At 40.5% G+C, this 23022-nt stretch overlaps 1 protein-coding gene across 3 annotated transcripts in view; it reads right to left on the bottom strand.

The window, feature by feature from the left end:
* esrrgb (estrogen-related receptor gamma b) overlaps positions 1 to 23022 on the bottom strand; it is a 98897-nt gene that overhangs the window by 23486 nt on the left and 52389 nt on the right. For all 3 annotated transcript variants that reach the window (XM_044376913.1, XM_044376914.1, XM_044376912.1), the window contains 2 exons: positions 10918 to 11333; positions 6304 to 6420 (listed from right to left, as the gene is read on the bottom strand). In XM_044376913.1, the coding sequence (XP_044232848.1) occupies positions 6304 to 6420; positions 10918 to 11320 (520 nt within the window). In that variant the 5' untranslated portion in view covers positions 11321 to 11333. The remainder of the gene's footprint in view (positions 1 to 6303; positions 6421 to 10917; positions 11334 to 23022) is intronic.

The following is a 23022-nucleotide window of genomic DNA, read 5'->3' as shown; positions in this document are numbered from 1 at the left end:
TCACTCTATGGAGTTTGTTGTTGGGATTCTTACCCAGTCCTTAGTGGCAATGGTAGGTGGCTTGGCATGACAAGATTTGTCAAAGCAGACTTTCAGTTTCTCTTGCTGAATTGCTACTGTAGCAGATGCGATGCCCACTGCAGGCTGCAGCTGAGGAGGTCGAAGCTTGTGCAGGGGCAGCCAGAGTTCCTGGCCCAGAATGAGCAATGCGGGTGACACACTTGTGAGTGTTGTGAGGCCCGGTAGTGCAGGAGTGTTTGGAGCAAGCTTTCTGTGAACATGCTGTCTTGTGCCATATGTGCCCTGATGCCATTTTTGAGTGTCTGGTTGAGGCACTCTACTCCCCCATTTGTCTGGGGGTTGTAGAATGCTGTACAAATATGATGAATTCCTTTGTTGGCCAGGTAGGATGTCAAATCTTGCGAGAGGAATTGGGGTCCATTATCTGATGTGATTGTGTCTGGAAGACCCCAGCGGGCAAAGTGAGCCTGTCTACATTCACCCGAGTCATAACTGAGCCCACTGGCATGACTTCAGGCCACTTAGGGTGGAGGCCGTAGGTCACCACCAAGTAACCTCTGATGGGGGTGTACCCCATGGATTTCCCTGCAAATGTCTAGCTGCAGGTGTTCCCAGGGGCATTTTGTGGGGGCCCTGTCTTGCTGCCCCAATGAGGGCTTCTATGTTCCTGTCAATACCCGATACCTGGCCACCACACAGAGTCCCGGTACCTCTGTTTGACACATACAATGTACATGTGGCCAGAGAGAGAGAGTTGGGATTCATTGTGCAAAGGCCACAGGCCACACAAGTGTCATTCCAGCAAGACAACTCCTCTCTGACTCTGGAGCAGGGTGTGAGTTCCTCAGGTACCTTAGCCGGCCATTCTTCCCTGATGTAGGTCGCCATCTGGTGGAGGACAAGGTCTGATGCTGAGGTGTTTTAGAGTTCCTGCAGTGGAGAATGAAGGAACTGCACTAGCCCATGCTTTGTTCGATTACTATCAAGATCATCATGTGTGAGTCACTGCCAGACTGCAGATGGAATGAGATAGCAGGTCTGCCACAGCGTTGTCTTGTCTGGGTGTAAACTGAAGTTGGAAGTTGTACAGCTGCAGGAATTCTGACTAGTGATGGAGGCGGAATGGCTTATGTCCAGTGCCCGACATAGCCAGCCTGACAGCCTGGTGATCAGCTCTGATAGTGAACTTCCATTCATAAAGATACAAATGCCATCTCTTACATGCCCAGACACACACTAAGGCCTCCCTCACTCTCACTGAGTAGCCTTGCTCTGTAGGACTAAGGGCCTTTGAGGCAAAAGGAATGGGTTGTTCCACTCCATCCTGTATTTGGGAGAGGACAGCCCCCACAGCTGCAGCAGAGGCATCACATATAATGATGGTGGCGCTGGCTAGATCAAAATGGTCAAGGATAGGTGGAGAGGTGAGCTAAATCTTCAGGAGGTGCACCGCCTCTGAGCACTCTGGTGTCCAAAGTCAGGGTTCATCTTCCTTCAAAAGGTGACACAGGGCTGCAGTGGTGGCTGGGTGCTATAGAAGGAAGCAGAGGTAGTATGCTGTTATGCCCAGTAAGGAGGCAACATGAGTGGCAGATGTGGGCTCTGGTAGTCTTTGGATTGCTTCTGTGTTGGAATGAATTGGGGAGATGCCCTCGGCCAAGAGATGGAAACCCACATACTCAATAGCAGGTGCTGCAAACACACACTACTCACTGTTGAGCGTGAGGTGGTATTTGGCCAGTGCCTCCATCACCCTATAGAGATGTACATCATAGATCTTAAGGGTGGGGGCATGGACCACTATGCCGTCAAGATAAATGACGAGCCCTCAGATCCTTGTGAGGATGGACACCATTATTTTCAGGAAACAGCTGGGGGCAGACCCCAGCATGAGTGATGAAGACAGTGAGATTGTGATTGCTGGGGTGTAGGGGAACTTGGAGGTAGCCCTGGTGAAGATCCAACTTGCTGAACACTGTTGAGCCATGTAACAGGGTGGTGAGCTCCTCAGTGGTGGGGAGGTGGTATTTGTCTGGTATGATAGCCTTGTTAACTGCTCGTAGGTCTGTGCAAAACTATAGGCATCCTGACTTTCCCCTGGCTAGCACTATGTTGGAGTTCCATGGTGATGCACTGACTGGCTCAAGGATACCCTCCTCCTTGAGGCACTGCAGCTCAGCTGATACTTCATCATGCAGAGAGAGGGGGATGCGGTGTAGCAGTATGACTGGCTTGACTGTGGCGTTGATCAGCGACTGGTGAGCAAAAGAAGTAAGGTAGCCGAGACTATCGAATAATGCTGGCCATTGCTGCTGAATTGGGGTGGACATGGTCCTAATCACCACCTGTCATCTCGGGTGGTGAAGCCAAAGGCGAGAAACATGTCCAACCCTATCAGGTTAGCTCCATGGATGTGATGTGAAATTTGAACGTCAGAAAGGGGTTCCCCCTGTACTTGACTGGCAGGGGAACAGAACCCATGATGGAGATTACTGCATGTCCATGACCCAGCAGGGGAATGGATGGGGCACTGAGAGGATCTATCTACAAGGAGGGGCAGAGTCACATCCTCAACGATCACTGTGCATGTTTTGAGATTGAATCGTTTGGAGGTGACATTGTAGATGATTGTTGTCTGTAACTGTTCATGTTCTTGCTTTGAATAAGTGATATAACTTGCCAATTTCTGCAGGCCTGACCTCTTGCTGGGCAGTTTTGGGCTCTAGTTTTGTGTGATGATGAACCACAATTCCCACAAGGCCAATGTGGGCGAGGATGAGGTTGTGACACAACCTGCATGATCTCTGTGGCAGATTTAACTGGAATGCCTACCTTACAAGCGTGAGATAATCAGGTTCAAGCAACAGCTTTTCTCTTATTTTTTCCATGTTGGTGTGTTTTAAGACCTGATCCCTTATCATTGTGTCCTGGAGAGCCCTGAATTTGCACGAGCTTGCGAGCCCCCATAGATTTGCCACATACTGGTGTACTGTCACCGCCACCGACTCTTAATGTAACAACAAAGGTAACGTTTATTCTTGTGTTACTGCACCAACCTCTTACACGTGAACTTCCAGAAAGCACATTGTTATGGCTGACAGCTATCAACATGTGTTGTATTTCAACAATGCATTCTAACATCATATGACTGGGCAATCCCCAGTCCATGGACGTTAATGACATCAGAGCTCAAATAACATACTATTGAATACTACTATTTATTCAGTCTAAACCTACTGGTGATGTTTGGTGGTACAGTAAAGTGCATGTCCCAGTGAAATGTAATCAAGTAATTCAACAAATAAACAACACATTATACTCTCAGCATCGCCACTAGTGGTCAGGAGATGTACTGCAAAGAAAATAAAGTGTGAATCAAATAATTTGTACAAAAAACAACTTTACTCTCATTACATTTAAGCGTGTTACTCATTTCAAAATGTGAATGCTGCAGTATGACAGGAAAGGAAAAGTGAACCAAATGAACACTGAGCGGGAAAATATTTTATATAGGGTGACCATATTTTCAAACTCCCAAACCTTAAATGTACTGCATGTTCATGCACATGCACATGTATGCATTTATACACGTACAATAGGCGTTTTCATCAGGACGGGGGACAGTTATTTCAGTGCTTAGCACCCCTGCTGAGCGCACCTCTCAACACCATGGACAGCAGACGAAAAATGATGTTTGGTATTTGTCAGTGTGCACATGCGCCGGCTAAATGGCCGACTGTGACACATTCTCTGTCAGCTTTTTTTTTTTTTAAACAAAACAAGGTACAGATCTCTGTGGTCTATAAATAACTTTATAGGCTAAAACATTAAAATAACTTTAACTTACATCTTCACAATGCCATGCCACAAGCTGGTCGTGAGTTTACAAAGATCAAAATGTCAAAACATTAAATTACAATTGCACCTCATTAATAATAAACACTGAGAAAGAGCCTTTAAAGAAAGTTACCTTTAAGAAGACTGCCAGGTACTTTACGCTTTGCAGTCTTTCTTCTTAGTTAGAGTTTCTTTTCTGGAGCTCTCAGCTCTCAGGAAAACTACCGCTGATATTTGGCTGTCTTAATATGATCCGCATATCAGCATTTCCACTGTGCGCAACTCTTGTGGTGTGTGCAGAACGCAGCATTTTCATTGCCAGGTACTTTACGAAGGAGAGAGTAAGCCTCATGGAGCTCTTTAGAAAAGACTGATTCTTTCTTCGGCATTACAGCTAACCATTAGCATACTGACATGCTCTGTCAGAAAGAGCCGCAAACCTCATAGGCTAGCAACAGCCTTGACAACGACACATTGATTTACTGACACACATACTGACAAATCAATGTTGAATTCAGACGTGGTGCATTGCTTACGTTTTTATATTGGTTTAAGTAATAATGAGGGGGACAGAACATGATAAATGTCTATGTAAGCGCTGAAAACAAGTATAATATTATAATTATTAGATTAATTGTGGTGAAAACCGGGAGAATTTGGTAGTGAAGGTTAAAAACCAGGACATTTTAGTGTTTTACAGATATTTGTCAGGACTCTGGACACCCAGTTTGGACGTCTGGTCACCATAATTTTACAATGCGTCATCTTTGATTTTAATATTATGAGTCTCATCAGGACAGCATCAGTTTTGGTCAAAGTTTCTTTTTCTTTATCTTTGGATACACCCCGTATTGTGTGTATTGTGGTGTAACCGTCAAAATATCACAAATAAGCTCTAGTACACATTCAACACCACAGGAAAATATATTAAATTACTACTAAATGGCTATGAGTATGCACAATAATTTTTACTCATTTAATAAATTTACCATTGTTGTTATTTCCAATATTTTTACTGATCACTGATTGTTTTACGCACCTGTTAACAATTGTTCACTTTGGTGTCACAGTCATTCATACATGTCATTAAATTGGTTTATATTTTTATAACATAAGGCATTTTTTAGGTCAGGTTGAATAAAAGTACCTCCAAAAGGGAATAACCAGCAAGCACCATTGCCTAAAGTATGCAGTGATGTCCCAATTCAGTACTAGATATGATAATACTCGCTACAGTATAAAAAAACAGCTTTACTTCCTTCCTTTGTACATCCACACTGAACGGTTCTTCTAGCTAAACACACAAATGCAAAAAAACCCCTCCTCCCTCGTAAAAAAAGAAAAAGAAAATCTATCGGCTAGATTTTCCCTCTGTACTCCCAAAGGTCTCTCACTGGAGGAGAAACAACACATGCAGGAAGTGAGGTGGGATGTTCGGAAAGCATTTAGTGGATCAATATGCCAGGCAAGAGAGGGGAAGGGAGATAGACAGACAGAGAGGGAGAGGGAGAGAAAGAGAGAGACACCCAGAGCCCAGGGGAGAGAGAAGTCTTGGGGGAACAGCTTGTGCTTTTCAAGAGTACTGTTACACTTCTCATTCAGTCTTGTTAGGAACATCCAACTCAGCAGCTTTTTCCACCCGTCTGAGTAAAACGCTGTGAGGTACGGCGGTGTGAGGAGAGGTAAGTAAGGCTTGTGGGTGATGTCACTGGTGTCTCCCTGAGGCCACAGTCGGCTTTAATATCTAATCACTGACCATTTCTCTATCCCTGACTAAGACTGTTAGACCATCTAACAGACAACTGTCTGTCTTCAACATTTTAATGTTGACTCCTAAATTCAAGATAGAGATTTAAATTTATTTCTTTTATTCTAAAATAAAACCTAAAAATCTGCCTTTATAACTTAGCTTATTGTTGAAAGCTTGATTAAAGCACTTGATTAAAGCTTGACCATGAAATCTTGAAACTGTCCAGTACCTGTTTTGGTCCCATAGAACAGAGCATTCTTTAAATTATAGTAAAACACAGAAATCTTTAAGATTTTCATTAATTTGTTGAGGTTTTTTTCCTGCTACTTTTATGATTATTGTCTTGAATTGTTAAGACCAATAACCTAAATTATTTCTATCAAATAATCTTATTATTTTTCAATTAATTAAAATGAATTGTTTAATGTATAAAGCATCAGAAAATAGTGAAAATGCCCTTCACTCTAAAACCCCAAAATATTTAATTTACAGTGATTTAAATAGAAACAACACCACTTCCTAACATTTAAGAAGCTGGAACCAGATAATGTTTTTGCTCGATATTTGACTTAAATGATAATTGATTGTTGAAATAGTCGTAGTTATCAATTGACTAATCTCTCACACTCTAAATCTCACACATATATAATAGCAATAAAAGAACAAAAACAAAGTATGACAAAATCAGCACTCACCTTCTTTCAACATGCCAACTTTAAGACATTTCATGAAGCGGCAGGCTTGGCACGACTTGCGTCTCCTTTTGGTGATCTCACATTCATTGGTGGCCGGACAGCTGTATTCAATATTCCCTGCAGAAGATTAGAAAAACACATCGTCATTAACTCTGCATGCACAAAAGGTGCACATCAACAAATAGGAAGAATTTGTTTTAAAATGATTGCATAGAATAGGAGACCAAATCAAAATATTGTAAACAACAGGCACAGAAAGACAGTAAAAGACACAACACATGTATGTGCGTATATACACATACACACCTGTCCCAAGGTGACCCCATGTGACACTCCTGAAGGAGAGTGGGGTTTAGTGGCATTTTGATGGGACATGTAAAAAGTGCCTCTCCGCCCAAGAGTCCCACCCCCATTTGATTCACAGATAAATTAGCTTCATTAATGCAGAGCATCCTCTCTGCAAGGCTCACCACAACCCCATCCAGCCCATTCTTCTTCACCTAAAGGATGATGGGAAAGCTGCCCTGCCTGAACAACACAAGGACTATGAGATGGACGCACAGCCGAGTGCGCTGCATAATGTTCTCAAGTAAAGACCAAGAGCTGCTGCTAGACTGGCCGATCTAAGGCTCCCATATCATGTAGCAAAGCTTGATGTATTATTCAAGTCCGTCTAGTCGGTTGTTGGCTCACTATGGAAATATTTCCTATGCAATCTAATCACTCGGTTCCAAAAACAGCCAGAAATGCAGACATATTGAATCCGCTGCCATGTAACCGCTGCCTGTCTTTCTCACCAGGTACCACTTAACATTTTTTTTCGGACCATTACACACTCACTTCAAATAGTTGACGTGACCCCAAGAATCCAATGACAAATCCTCTTTCTCAAGTATCCAAATCCCTTGATTAAATGTTTAAACAATGTCCCATAAGTACAGAGATGTATTAATGGTACCTAAAAACAGCAAACCAGGTGTTGTCTGTTGCAGATCTGCCAAATCTAACCCCCCCCCCCCCCAACCCCCCCAACCCCCTCACACACACACATAACCCCCTGTTGGTCAAGGAGAAGGTGCCAACATTTGTCAGGATCCCTGGCATCGATGGTGCCAGCAGGGTCACATGCACAGTGAGGGGTTTGGGGCACCACGCCAGGATGTTGGCAGAGGCTGCTGCTGGTTTCAGGGTGGGTAAAGTCTTTTAAACGGCAGAGGGAAAATTACAGTACAGTGCAGTGCTTATGTGTAGAGACGCTTAAAGACTCACACTGTGTCCCAATTCCATATGACATACTAATTTCTGTACTGAAAGGATGTAACATATACTTACTGTCATATTATGTTGTTTGTGCAAGAAATCATAGATGATTTTGTGCACAAAATCCATACTAATTGAAGAACACACATATTAAAAACGCATGATTTTTTTTAAATGTATTGTTGTTGTTCACTATTGTACCACAATGCAATACTATGGAAAAATATTTTGTTTTCTTTGTGAAATTTACTGGCAGTGACGTTTAAAGTCATAGTTTGGTTTGTACATTAATTTCTTGTAGACTACCTGGAAAATTAGTAAATTGTTCATACTGCATACAACTAGTATATAGTTCATACTATATGTAGGATGGAATTGGGATTTTGTACTAACAAAAAATGATAAAAAATGTCCACTGGCAGACGTCAATAAAACTGCAATTTTGAAATGCCACTTTCAATTAAACTTCACACAGAGTAAGATTTAAGTTTTAATATTTATTTTTCTTTTGTTTTTCAAAATCTTTCTCGTGCTGTCTCACCATCATCCACAAATTATTCTAATGTTTTGCAGCTTTGATAAGCTCTTTCATCTCCTTTGTGTGTTGCATTGTGGGGAAGTAGTGTACAGCAAAAGCTCACTCAAAATAATTTGTTTAGTATCCAGGCTAACTTTTTATCAGTTTCCTAATGTGAACACACTACATACTCTGCTTGTAATTTTGCTGTATGGAATTATAGCAACTGGTAAGTTATAGGTTTCCCTCAGTTTTTTCTCCTTACAGACCTTTTCATGTATAAGTTAAGTTAAGTTTGAATCATTTTTTAAATTTATGAACATATTGTGCAAAAATAATAAAGAGGAAATTCATCAGTTTAGAAAAGGTCACATTGACTCAATAATTTTATGGTCATTAAAGAAAACATTTAATGCCTGAATGTATCAAAATAACCTGTGTGTGTGTGTTGGTGAATGTATGTGTGTGTATGAGGGGGGGGGGGGGGGGGTTGCATTGGGGTCCAGAATAGTCTTAAATTGCCTACCTCTAAAAGCTCACTGTCGGCATACCCTCTTAGTTAATCAGGTCTTGTGTCCACCTTTATTTCTCAAAGGACATTTCAACCACTCTAATATCCTTCCTTAACCTCTCTTATTTTCCCTCTAAATTTTGATATATTATTATGCCATGCTATTATCCACGCGCTCATCTCCACTCAGGCTGGACCTCTCCTTGTCCTCCTCCTTTACCGAGGCCGGGACCCCCCTTCCTGATTACCATTCCATTAAAGCGGCTTCTCCTTTCAGTGAATGACCACGTCCCCTGTCCCTTGTCCCTCTGCCTCTTATTTAGAGGACTCCTCAGTGTCTCTCTCTCTCTCTCTCTCTCTCTCTCTCTCTCCTCTCCCCTTCCTCTGTTATTGCCCTGACAACACGTGCCTGAGCTTCTAATTGGCCCCCGTGTCCTCCCCCTTGGGTGTGTGCTGTAAGGCCCGGGGGCAAAGAACAAATCCACACCTCCCACACTCCTTTCTTGACTTTCTCCCAATGAAATGCCTGGTTCTTAATTACAGTCACCCAACACTGATTGTTATTGACTGAAGCTCCCGCGGCTCAGGACGAATGACGGACAGATTAGGTTCATTTCGGGCCTGTCCTCCAACGAAGGAGAGCGAGAGGAAGAAGAAGAGGAAGGGGGGGGGGGATCTGTGCAAGACAACACAAAGTCACATATGAGCACTATTTACAGTCCGACAGTGTAGCTGGTCGGATTGAGGCGTGTGCAGCCTTTAGACTACCAATAGGTATTCAAGATATGGATAAAATGCGGAAATTAAAATTTCTCACACCAACGTAACAGCAAAGAAATGTCTAAGCTATCAAAACAACACAGAGCTGTGAGTCATTTAAAACTGTCCAACTCATTTCATTTTTTCAGAATCACTTTAAGATGCTCTTATGTTACATATTGAATGAATGAATCCCTAAAACACATTGTCTTCAGCTCGTAATCATTTATCTATAAAAAACAAAGTGACAGTGAGTGGCTGGTGTCTCGGACAATGTCCACATTCATGTAGATATATTTAAAAATGCATCTTTTCTGTCCATTTGGCCTGCCATCTAAAATATTTTTTTATTCCCACATGTTTCAAAAATGCCCTCTCATGTGAATAAATTTGAAAACACTAGCCTACAATATGCAGATAGGAAGATCAAACATTTGTTGTTGTTCTATGCTGTCCGCTTGTCCACTTATCAGTAAAGTTAATAAGAAGTCAAATTTCTGTTGCATCTAAATTTATTTTGATTGCTTATTTTCTATGTCAACACAGCAAATCACACGCTGCTGTGTTTTCACTGACATACTTTACATTTCCCTGTAGAATTTATCAATAGTTTCTGTGCAGCATCCCAAGAAATATCTTGGTTAACAGGAAACATTATCACTGTCAAACATTTCTCCTTTTGATGCTTGTGCTGTCTAACAGCAGAAACAGGAAGCTATAAAAGCTGACTGTAAAGCGTGTTTGGCTCTAGTGAAACACAAAAAGTGATTACAGAGAGTGTTGGAGGCAACAGAACGAGCTTTACTCTGAAGACAGAGTGAAATAATCAACTATGTTTATCACATCAGCCACAGTCTTTACCATATCTTACCATATGTTAGTAGCGACGCATTTTTACATTTTTTGATGTTTAACTGTTTTGTATTGATTTGGTAATTCAGAGGTGTTTGGACAAAAATCTTTCCTTTTTAAACCTTTTTCAGATTGACCTGTATTCATGTGGCCAAGGCCTCTTTAACCTGCTGTCTAAGTCCATGTCCACAGTCACAAATGATACAGATGAAATTAAAAAAAAAATCTGCATCTCAGTTTGTGGCATATTATTGCTGTCCAAGTGATTATTCTGGAACAGTTCCCGCACATGGCAGAGTCGATGCCAGACGTACGATTCGCATGCAAACACATCAAAAATCAAAACCCAGAGCAGATTTACAGTCTGGGTCTAATGCCTGCTGTAGACACTCGTAATCACTACGTCGTATTAAACCCATAAGAGCAGACAGTTGGACACCAGCTCTGAGGTACACGTGACACACATGACAATCACAATGGATTCCTTATCCGGTCAATGTACTTTCTTGGTAATCACAAGTATCATAATAAAGATAAATAGTATTTATAATGATCACCATAGAAAAATAACACCTTTGTGGCAAAAGTGACGGTGCACCTGGATTAAAGGGTTATTTTGCAAACACCTTTTTTTTCAGTTTTAACTGAGAGTGTAAAGACACTGGAGATCAGCTCAGGTGAGCCAGTGAAAGCTGAAAGAGGAGTTGGGGAATACCTTGTATCGTCCTTTTGAAAAAGGCTTTGCAGGCCTCACAGGAGGCCACCCCGTAGTGGTACCCTGAGGCAATGTCACCACACACTAGGCACAGCCTCTTGGGAATGGCATTGAGCATGTACTCGCACTTGATTGGCGAGTCGTCTACCACGCCACCGGCGCACTCCTCGTAGCGGCGTAGGCAGGCGCCACCACCTCCGAGCATGCCTGGGTTGAACATTGGCGGGGAGTCCAGGGCGTGTGAGCGTCCGCTGCCGCCGTTAATGTAGCCGCCACTGGCGTCAGAGTTGCCACTGGGACTGTGGTGACTGCCGGTGTCTACTAGCGAGGAGGAAGGACTGGAAGGTTCGGTTTTGACGTAAGAACCACAGCTCGAGGATAGGTGCCGGTCTTCAGAGGGCATTCTGGTTAGCAACCTGGATAAACACACATGAGGCCAGAGATGCAGTTAGTTTTGGTGATTATTTTAAAAGTGATACATAGTGTGACAAAAAGTAATATTTCCATCAATGTGACAGCATGAAGTAAAAAAATAGACCAAAACTGGAAATACAAGGCTTTCAGACATCAGTGATATGTAAATGGGGCCTCACATGAAAATATAATAATAAGTTATGTTTGTATAAAAGAACAGAGATACAAAGAACTTCATATAAAAGGAAATATACATCAGAAAAGAGCAGTATCAATGAAATTATCACCACTAACAAGTCTGACAAGATGTACTGAGCGTTGCTTTCCTCCATCATCGCCTGATCATCCTGTGAGAGATTCATCAGCTGTGATGGAGCACTCCGCTCCTGAATGTAACCGGTTCATCCGAGTTTGATAGATTGTGTTACAGACACAACCATTAATGTGTTGGAATGCGAAGTGATATACTACAGCAGCTTATTTCTCTCAGGCAAAATGGTAACTAACGACCATGTCAACAGATGCCCCATACATCTTGCACTACAATGCCCACAACTGGTCGGCTGCCAGAAGTAAATGAATGAATGAAACTTCAGAAGGCTTTTAATGGACGGAGAGAGGTGTTACACTCAGCATATGGAAGATCATGGGTAATACATGACCCAATCAATAGTCCCGGTTAGTTTGCCAATGAACGGTGCTGGGTTACGGTGGACTTAAGTGGGAGGTTTGGGAGGCTGAGGAAGAGGGACCTGGGATTAAGTTCCTGAATCACAAATTTCATTATAAAGTTTGGGAACAGGCTGAGTTAAAGAAAAATATTGCTAATAGATAAAAAGCAATTGTTTCAGTTTCAAAATAATTACTACATATTATCAAAAATAAAATGTTCCTGCAGATACTGCTAAAACCTTGAGTTGCGGTTTAAGAAAGAAACCTTTTTTATGGCTTATTTTATTTGTAGCTCTTGGAGGAAATACAAAATTCTCTGTTTTCAATGGAGTCTTGTAAATCACTTGTATGTGCATGACATACATAAACAACAACTACATCTCCTACTATTGTCGGACAATTATTTCTTTTCAAGGCAGCAAAGCTTTTGTATGTTGTCATACTTGCAGTAGCTTCAATAATATTCGCTGAAACAAAGCATGAAATTAGGCCTGGGTCGGTGTTAGAACTGCTGGCACTGTCTGTCACAGTTGGGGCCGATCTTACACAACTTCGGTGCAACAGTACGTGCTGGTGAGTTGTAAATATTGGATGAGAGCGGTGGAAAACCATGTTAAGAATGTCTGAAACTAACAGCAAGCTAATGCCGGCCAGATTCCTCAAAACTTTTTTGCCCTTTGCTACCGAGAGCCGTTTTTCAAATTTGGTGTTGTGGTTAGGAATGAATTTTCCCCCTGTTGCTGCTTTGCATAAGTGTTTATATAAAGCCATGAAGTCATCAGGCCCTGACAACATGAAACCTCTCTTTTAACTGCTAACGGGTAGCAGGTGGAGGGAGGGTGGAGGAGGAGATAGCCTCTACCCCTGGGTCCAGATCAGATCTATTGATCCTCTGCTTCCTTCCTGTTCCAGATGAGGCATGAAAAAATAAACCCTCCTCTTACGGGTCCCAGACATTCCTTATGCATTTTTAATCAGTCAGGACTGTTAACATAGTTCGAGATGGAGCGATACAACATTATGTTAGTCTTCATTTTGAGGCTATTGAGGTTTATAAAAGATTCACAGGACTCAAGTTAAATCATGTTAGCAATCAGAATGCACCTATAGTCAATTGGAAGATATATTTTCTTTCATTTCAGGGAATTGGAGAGAGCGGCGTGGTAACAGTTAATACATCATTGCAGCCAGATAGGGGGATTCCCTATGGAATAGTACATTGTGGCATATGTAAAAAGTAGTTCATTCCACACTTAGCACACAGTAACGCTGGGGAGATGTTTTTTGTTAGGTTTAATGGAAATTTCTAATGGGTCCTTTCAAATCTGTCGAAATGAAATAATGGCTCAAACCACCAATTCGCACAGACAGAAATAGCTTCATAGTTTTATAATTTGGTTTCCCCCTCTTATAATAAAGAGACATGGAGTTTTCTAAGCGCAGCCTGACTCTCCTCAACCCGCCCCGCTCCCTTGGCAACACACACATACACACACATTGCACCTAATATCTAATGAGGTAGTGTTTGCTCCGCCGCGCAGAAAAATGGTACAAACCGAGCAGACAAGCAAGACTCATCCGACAGACGTGAAGGTCACTTGCTTTCTGTGTTCTGCTGTTCTTAGAGGCCCAGACGGTCCCACAATGGACACCTCGGAACAACAGACACACAGGTTTCTGAAAGAAAGCGTCTAGACACTGCTCCATGTAAAAACCGGAGAGCTCTGTCCAGAATGTTCAATATGACCGACACCAAAATATCACACGCTCATAGAAGTGACCGCTGTTTTTTATTTTTTTTTGAATTTTTGAGCCAAAGTATGATGGGTGTGAAAATGTCCCACCAGAGCAGCTTAAAATCTCAAATGTTTGTGTGCCTGTGTGTGTGTATTTTGGCATTCCTCCTCATGCTGGCAGTGTTGTAGATCCCCTGCTTCCCTACATAAATCCTGAATCCATCCACCTCTTCTCTAAACCATGAAATATGTTTTCCAGCCTCCGAATTTCAGCACAATAAATTTTCACCAGCAGTCAAACCCCTCCCCCCCCAAAAAAACAAAAAAACCCCCAAACAAACCCAAAATGCATATTCAAAGCAAAGCTCCTCAATGACCTCATGCTATCCTTGAATCGACAAGTGAAAGGTTAAAAATCCAGTCCTACGTATTTTACTATGTATTTTCCCACTGAGGGGAAATATTATTGTTGAGCTCGGGGTTAAGCTTGTAGCAAGGAACACAGCGTAAATCATGGTGCTGAACACACAGTTGAACATGGAAGCGCAGAAGGACAGAGGCAAGGAGCCATGCATGAAATTAGTTCATTAATCTTTCTATGATAGGCTGTCCTTGTTTGGGGCAAACTCTATCAGCTTTAAACTGAGTGCCCCTTCCTGCCTGACACATAGATTACAATGTTAGTCCGCAGCAGAGGTGTCTGGGAAATGAATGGTCATGGCGGGCGGGAAAATGGGGTAGCGTGTGTCGCTGAAGTGTTAAGTAGTAACAACAACATGCGCGTGACATAGCGTTGGAACAAATGAAGGTCATCAAAATATGTGTGTGCGCTCTAAAAATTTAAATGCATGATTCATAAACTGCTGCTAATAATGTAGTCGGATTTTAGAGAAGAGACATTAGTCAAAATACATTTATAAGGCACATAGTTATTAAAATCCGTAAGCTGTGCATGTCTAACACTGCAGTGTCAGTTAAACACAAACACACCTGGCTCCACACTTATTTCCATTACTTAAAATTAATATATAAAATTCTAGTCAATACCTGTCAGGTTCTGAATTGTTGAGTCCATAAAGCTCCTTAAGATCTGCTAATAAGCTCTGAATAAGATAAAGGATAACCACACTTTTGCTGTCTTTGCCCTTAAAATGTGGATATTTTTACCTCAATCAATCAGTATTCAAAAAACTTTGTAAGACTAACTTATACTACCTAACTGAGGACATTTTTAAATGTTATTCCTGGCTTAATTTGTATTTTGTTATATTCTTTTTCTGTTTGTGGCAGGTTGACTCTTTGTGCTGGTTTGGTTTTATATATTTATATTATGGATTTCATTATACTTTTATGTATGTTCCAGTACATATGCATGCTGCAACAAATGATTATTTTAAATTATTGATTAATCTGCTTTTTTTTTCTTGGTTAATCAGATATCATTTGCTTTATAAAATGTAAGGAAATAGTGAAGTATATCATGTAAGAATAAGAAAACCACCAAATATTCAGATGCTGGGACCACAGAATTTTTAAATTTTAAAAATTGTTGCCTATTAATTTTCTGTCAATCAACTAATTGTATCTGCAACAAGTAAGTTAAAGCTGAAATTCATGTTTTGTGCTTTATGTGTGAATTACTTTGTCAATATTTAAAGCAGTGTAGCACTTACTTAAAAGGAAATTTCATCGCTATAAATATGATGTTTTTTTGAAACTAGGTCACCTATGTAGTAGAAATGTGCAATTATTTTTTAAATTGGTGTCCTATGACTAGAGAAAACTGATAAAAAGACCGTAACTTCCCCTTTTGCTCTCAAGGATCCTACAACAACCAGAATGCATTGCTGAACCCATTGCTGGTGGGTTTCCTAGCAGGGTGGCCGGTTAGCAAAGACAAAATTAGTGAGCAGCGTTGTATCTCTTTACTGAGGCTTATTAAAAAAAAAAGGTTTTCCTTGTCAGACTGGATATATCATACTGGTGTGTAAGGATCATAAAACAAATGGCGCGCTGGAGTTGGTTATGTTGATCATTGCAAACTTACCGACACACGAGCCAGAATGCTGCCAGACCACATCGGTGCCAGTGGACAAAAAACCTCTGAGTCTGCGGTCTCCATATCAGCTTGGTTTGGGTAACAATCATGGATGAAGGGGTGAAAAACTGCAAACAAATGCTGTTTCTTTTATCGCTTTGGACGATGAGGAACCGGGACCAGGTTGTGCTCCATTTGGATGCAGCCACATAAGTTACAAGTAACACGCAGTCGCTGTTGTGCTGTTCTGTACTCAGAGCTGGCAAAGTCCAATATAATATTCTGTGAGAAAACAAATTCAGGTTTACCGAAGCACCGTGAAGTTTGTTGCAGTGCAGAGTTTTCAGTTCTGTCTGCGTTCTTTCTGACGATCTTCACCGGGCACCGATTGATGCTGCAAAGCCGCTCTGGCACCTCTCTTTCGGCTGCTGCTGTAACTCTGCTGGTCGCTTACTTCTCCATACTCTGTTTTGTCTGATTCCACAGCATGATATTCAGCCTCATAAGTTGTAATAGTGGCGCCACATCTCTGCCCTGACATTATATTGTAAAGCTAGTTGGGTTTTTTTGTCTTAGATTCATTTTTTTGTCCACCTGAAAATTCTCCGGGTCTTTGTCGGTGGAGTCACAGAGAAACTCAGCACTGTGATGTTTGTGTGTCAGGCTATGGCTGTAGCGTAGCTCCGGTGATCGCTTCCTCCTCCAGACTCTGTTGTGTCTGATTCCACAGCGCGCTATTTGGCTGTGTATCTTGAAACTACTTTTCTTCCAAATATACTGATATTTTAAAGTATTTAGTACGATATTTTAGTGTGATATATTAGCTTTTCCCTATCGCTGGCGTAACGCGGTAGACGGAGTGTTCTGAGAGACCCACCTTTGACCATCCTTGAAGGCACCACTACTGAAAATCTAGTCTAAGGCAGATCTGCAAAGTCCACCAGGCGACAAAAGATGCATCATTTTGCAGACACACAGCTGGATGAAGAGGGATATTTTATTACGGGGGAGACAGAAAAAAGTTTAATGTCATAGGAATCAACTTGCAAATCGGTGAAGCCGTCCTTTAAGTAGCACTTACTTGGCTACTTGAGCAAATACCGTTGTTCAAGAAGGTCTTGGGTTATTGGACACTTTTATGATTGCTGAGTAAGTGGATCTTATGTTTGGAATATTCACCACAGATTTCTGTCCTCAAGGTGGAATGAACTGAACCCCAATGCTGTAAATTTAGTTGTTAATTTCAAACTAAATCTTTACTTAAATGTTGCCGCTACTGGTCAAGTTAATAAGTTCAAGTACTTTTGTACTGCACAGCAGATACACTTTGTTTCTGATTCACACACACACACACACACACGCACACACACGCACACACACAACTTTCAGCATATGGCCTCTTCAATGTCACTGCCACGAGGAGAGATTGCATAGATTTCCCACATGGATGAAGACTCCTTACCTGGAGTATCAACCCCCATCTACATACACGTCCACCACCTCCAGGAAATTGCTCTCTCTGCAAAGTCAAACACACCCCTAACTGCCTTTTAAAAAGAGACAGAAGAAGGAGGTTATGGGGGAGAAAGAATAAACGAGCAGACTTAAGCCGTCATTGGGAATCAGAGGGGGACTCATGAGGGACAGTTACGATATTGATTTCATAAATAAACAGAGATGGCCATCGATCCTAATGTTATTTTGCATTTCAATTACTGCCCAGAAACATAACCTTCAAACGTCTGCTTCTCCACACTAATAACATCCACTGATAATCACAAGCGAGTCTTGTCTGGTGCAAATTGGCTTTTCTCTCTCTCTCTCTCTATCTCTTTTTTCTTTTTTTTTTTTTTTTTTAACAAATGTGTAAATGACACAACTTTGCATTTGCCTAATGGTATTAGAGCATGGACTGAATTTCAAGTGAGACTCAAGCTGATACAGTAAGCGCTCCGGTCAATTGACACAATGCAAATTAACGTGGTGAAGAGGAATTAAGTTCACAATGTGAGACCTCGTGAAGCTACGATGAGGCCCATTAAATTAAACATGCTGGCTAACCCACACTCCATGATTAGACGCACTGCTTCTCGCGCGTGCGCGTGTGTGTGTGTGTTAATTTCATTTGATCAATAAAACAAACTCATTCTAAGAAGTCCTCTCAGAAGCTTGCATTCAGCCTGAGCCCAGGAGAGCCACATTCATGTTTTCATTGAGTAGTGGCTGCAAGAAAAAAAAAAGAAAAAAAAAAAGCGAGCCATCTACATCCTGATGAATTCAGAGTCCTTGACAGCCCGCCTAAAGGATATATCTATATCAAGAGGGGGTCATGAAATGTAATGAAGTTATTTCTCCTCTGATGCTGTCAACCAGCACCACCCTCCAATACTGCTGGGCTGCACCCTCGTATGTAGCAGCTATTGCCATTAATAAACATGTCACTGAACACTTGGGAAACAATGTCATGAGAAAATACAGCGGTGGGCTTAAATGTTTTAGAATTGTTTTAGTCTCTGGTCATTTTTTCCCTCAACGTCTTCATGAAAGCTCAATGCTGACGATTAAAGAAAAGTTGGAAGGACGCAGCATTTTTTCCCCACTATGTGAACACAACGCTGCACTGTCCCACCACCTGCTCCCTCCATCCATCAGTGGACTCTTACATTCTGTTGGCTTGCCCATTCCCAGTCGATTTTACTTGTCAACTTTAAGATGGGATACATCACACCAGGGTGTTTTAATAATTTTCATCCATTTTCAGACACAAATCAACAGTGACTGTGTTACTTAAAGTGCAGGGAAAGCTATTTCCTTGCAGTGCGGAGCGGTAAGCTGGAAGCAGTAAACTTAGTACATGAATGTTACCAGAACTTGAGTAATTAAAGCTTTTCAGAAACGTTTAAATTCAGTTTACTATTACTGACATGCTCAGAAATGCTTTTTGAAGAACATATGGAAGTAGTGATAAGACTAAAATTTATCAGCAAGAGCGGAAAATCCTATACAGATATCAAATATCACCTCATAAATCTGTTTCAAAATACTGTATGAGGCAGACATACTTAAGCAGCTACCATGTAAAATCTCAACTTTGGCACATAACAATACTCTGCATGTCAGTAAGATACATTTCAGCTTGAGGAGACCTCCAGTTACATTTTATAATGCCTGAACCCAATGCTTACTGCCCCACAGCAATAAGCAACTTAACGCCACGGGTTTAAATCATTTGCTATGATTTACTGTATTTTTTTATGATATCACACAATTTCTCTGTTGTTATTTAAAGTTTAATGTTCCTCTAAAACAGGCAATGAATAAATTACACAAAAAAACCCAAAAACAAAAAAAACCAAACTGAGCATTTTTAAAATGTCTCATTTATGAAATATAAAGTTGTTTTCTTTAGTCATGTCTCACAAAACAAGTGATTAGATTATGGTATTTTTTTAAATCTATTTATTAGATAACATTATTATATATATGTGTGTTATCTGTGGTGAGCAATGGGAACATTTCTCAGATGTGTTATGAACACAAAAGGACGATGTGCATAAGCAGTATGATAAATGCAATGCATGATAAGATTTTGTGTTTCTCTTAACAGACACAGTCAGGTGTTTCCATGATATGGCGCCGCTAAAATTAGATCCCAGGTCAGTGTGTGATTCTTTGGTCTCATCTGTATGTGCGCACACGTGTGTGTGTGTATGTATGTATGATTGTGTTTGTGTGTGTGTGTGTGTGTGTGTGTGTGTGTGTGTGTGTGTGTGTGTGTGTGTGTGTGTGTGTGTGTGTGTGTGTGCATACATTTGACCGCTTGTGCTTATGCATTCCTATTTGTTTGCCTGTGAAGGGCACCTATGGGAACAGCAGGTGGAACAACAGAAAAATGGGTCTGATTTATTGGAGCAAACTGAACCTAAACAACATTTAAACCGTCAGGAAAGTCAGCAGAATACAGATGCTGTTTGTGAAACGGTTATGACTTATCACAGAGACATACTAAGGTTCATCATTTTAAAATTAGCAAACAATTACTTGTCAAATATTTAAAGAACAGGAAAAGCTTGTATCTATTTTTCATAGTGAAGATATAAAAGGTGTTGAAGAAAAGATGCGTCTGTCATTAAAACTCAAAACCTCAAAACCTCCAGAATTTTTCTCTCTTCAGGATTTTCAAATGGTGTCAAACTGAAAACAATGAAGGCAGAGTGGCAGATTTTAATATAATATATAATATAATGGACTCTGGTCCAGTTCTTGTTCTTTAATCGACACTTAAAGTTAGAGCCTATTTTCATTTTGATTACACACCAATTCAAATTTTTTTTATTAAAATTTGGTTCACAAAAGACCAAAACATTCCTCATGTGGATATTTTATAAAGGTTAAATCATAAGTTCACAACATTTAAACAGCTTAGCATAGTATTTACATGTATATAAAATAACATTTTTCAATTATTATTATTTTGTTTTTTACTAAGAGGAAACACTGTGGCAATAACCAGCCCTCTACTGGATTTATAACCGTGAGTCATTTATGTTATCCATTAAGAGGGTCAAAAGAGGACAAACTGTCTAAATAGATATATATATGTGCGTACAGTATATTATAATTATTTCTCACAATAATGTGAGGTGCCTGATTAGCTCATTTTAGTGTGTGTGTGTCTCACACTACGTCCTCAGCAGAGATGTAGTGTGAGAAGTTGACGTTACAGTCGACAGACGTCTCACCTGGGGCCAAAAGGTTGGTCACTGAGCCAAAAGTCCTCAAGGAGTTAATTCAATCCCCCGAAGCCAAACCTAACTATGTACAGCTTTATGTGACACTAAAAGCAGAGATTTACAGCGTACAGCTACATTTACTTCCAGTTGGTAAACTGTATGATAGTATGTGGATTATTTACTGTATATCACATATTATAACCTTGATTAAAATATACTTTTGCTATAAAGAGTGTACAAGTTTCCTAAAGTTTATAGTCGTGACATGTTTTTTTTATTAATAACTTTTTATTAAAGTTTACTGCTCCGTTAATAAAATATATTCATCATAACAATTAAATAAAGAAGAAGAAGTACTTTATTGATCCCCGTGGGGAAATTGATCCTCTGCATTTGACCCATCCTACACACACACACACACACACACACACTGGGAGCAGTGGGCAGCCGCAGTGCAGCGCCCGGGGACCAACTCCAGTTCTTTTGGCAGTGCCTTGGTCAGGGGTACTGACAGGAGTATTAACCCTAACATACATGTCTTTGATGGTGGGAGGAAATAGGAGCACCCGGCGGAAACCCACGCAAACCCGTGGGGAGACCCGTGCCGCTGCATTAATCTCAGGAAGAACTCTATTATTGGGTGGTGAGTTTGTAAAACATCTGCATTTTTACTTTACTTTGTGGGGGTTTTGTGTAAAGTCGGTATTAGTGTGTCATAAAAAGTGCTGTCCTATCAAATCTGACCCAACGGTCCTCCAGTCAACAGAGAAGAACATCTGAGAGCTTCAAAACATTTACATTTACACATTCACACACTGTGCACACAGTCACATATGCATACACATACGTAACCAGCTACTGACTCGCCCACACACATGCATATTTTTGTACGCATCCATATATGCAGAGTTTACATGCAGATGTATACAAACAAACCCATCAGCAAACCCACAATGTACACACTAAGATTTGACCTTTTATCTATTTTTTTATCATTTAAATTCAGTTTAAAATGTTTTTAACATGTAATAAAAAAATATAAGCCGTTAATTCAATAGGAGTGTATTAAACGCTGTTTTACAGCTTCTGGAAATTGATGATTATGCGAAAAAGAAGAGCTCCGGGTTGTGGCCTTTTTTAAACTGCACTGCGATCTGCACAGGAGTTGTAATATTGAATGTCAAAGCCTTAAGAGGCAGTACAGGAAACTGATCTATTTAAACACATTAAAAATAAATGAAATCCAGATCTATTACTTTTAAGTGAGGGATCAAAACAACTGACAAATTCTCTAAACACGTGGTTTAACAATATACTTCTGAAACAATTTATGTCCATTCACTCAGAAATACTCTGTCACTCATTTGATTGTAGTAATTAATTTCATGTACATGATGTGTATCATACATTTTACTGCGCTGTTGAAATAGTTTGAATAGTTAATTACTCCATATGTTACTTCAGTGCAATCTTGTATGCCAGTAATCTAAAATACCAAAATAAAATGGTAATATGACAATGCTGCAAAATATAAAACCACTTTAAAATAATTATGACGTATATTTTGTAATAAAAACAGTTCCTGTTGTTTGCAAAAAGTTGTATCATTTCTCAAGTCGATACAAAAGACATTTGCAGCACGAGGCTATGTTAATTCACTTTTATAAGCTTTTTACACTTGATTTTATCTACAGTTGCAGCTCAGACGCCAATATAAACTGTACAAAATTAAAATACACTTACTTAACATTACAGAGGTTATTTTCTTTTATTTGTAGAGAGTCTAATGAAGTTTGAAATATTCCTAATCACAGTCCTGTAAAAAGTGCTAAGCAGGTTAAACCATTCCAATCCCATCTACAGCTTAACATAAAGAGGATCCCAGCAAACCGTCTGCCCGTCATATTTGCTTAAAAGAAAAGATCCTCTTTCTAGGCATGCAAGGAGTGTAGCAATGACACACGACAGTCTGGTGCTCCATTTGAGATTTAAGTTTCTTTTAGTTACTGTAAAACAAGCTGCTTAATTCCTCCACTCACTAACTAAATTATGAACTAAATGCACAATGACAATATGTGTACGAGCACTGTGCAGCACTTTAATCCTATTTAAAGAGATTTAACTGTATTTTCTTTACACATAAAGCCACTTTGGTGCATATTCCTCCCTCTCAATATAATTTCAGCATGATTTAATCATAAGCACCAAAATTAAGTAAAGTGCAAAATCACAGACCACATAGAAGAAAACAAAGCTTCAACCAAAAAGCAGGCAGGCAGTTATCTGTCTCCTCAAATATAATCTTGTTTATCTGTCTCTCAAAAACACACACACTCTCACACACACTGGGTGACACTACAGTCACAGTTTTCTTTCCCTAGGACACCGTCGGACGCCGGCTGCTGCCAGAGGATAGTCGTCCGCATTAATCTGCCTCTGGCTCTTCCCTGTGGCTGAGGTTAAACCCTGGATCCTGATGCAGAGCAAGACAGCTGTAGGGCAAGAGTCCGAC

This window comes from Thunnus albacares, chromosome 16 (genome assembly GCF_914725855.1).
Source record: "Thunnus albacares chromosome 16, fThuAlb1.1, whole genome shotgun sequence".
Lineage (NCBI taxonomy): Eukaryota > Metazoa > Chordata > Actinopteri > Scombriformes > Scombridae > Thunnus > Thunnus albacares.
Note: the sequence above shows the minus strand (reverse complement) of the source record. Positions and strands in the feature narration are given on the sequence as shown.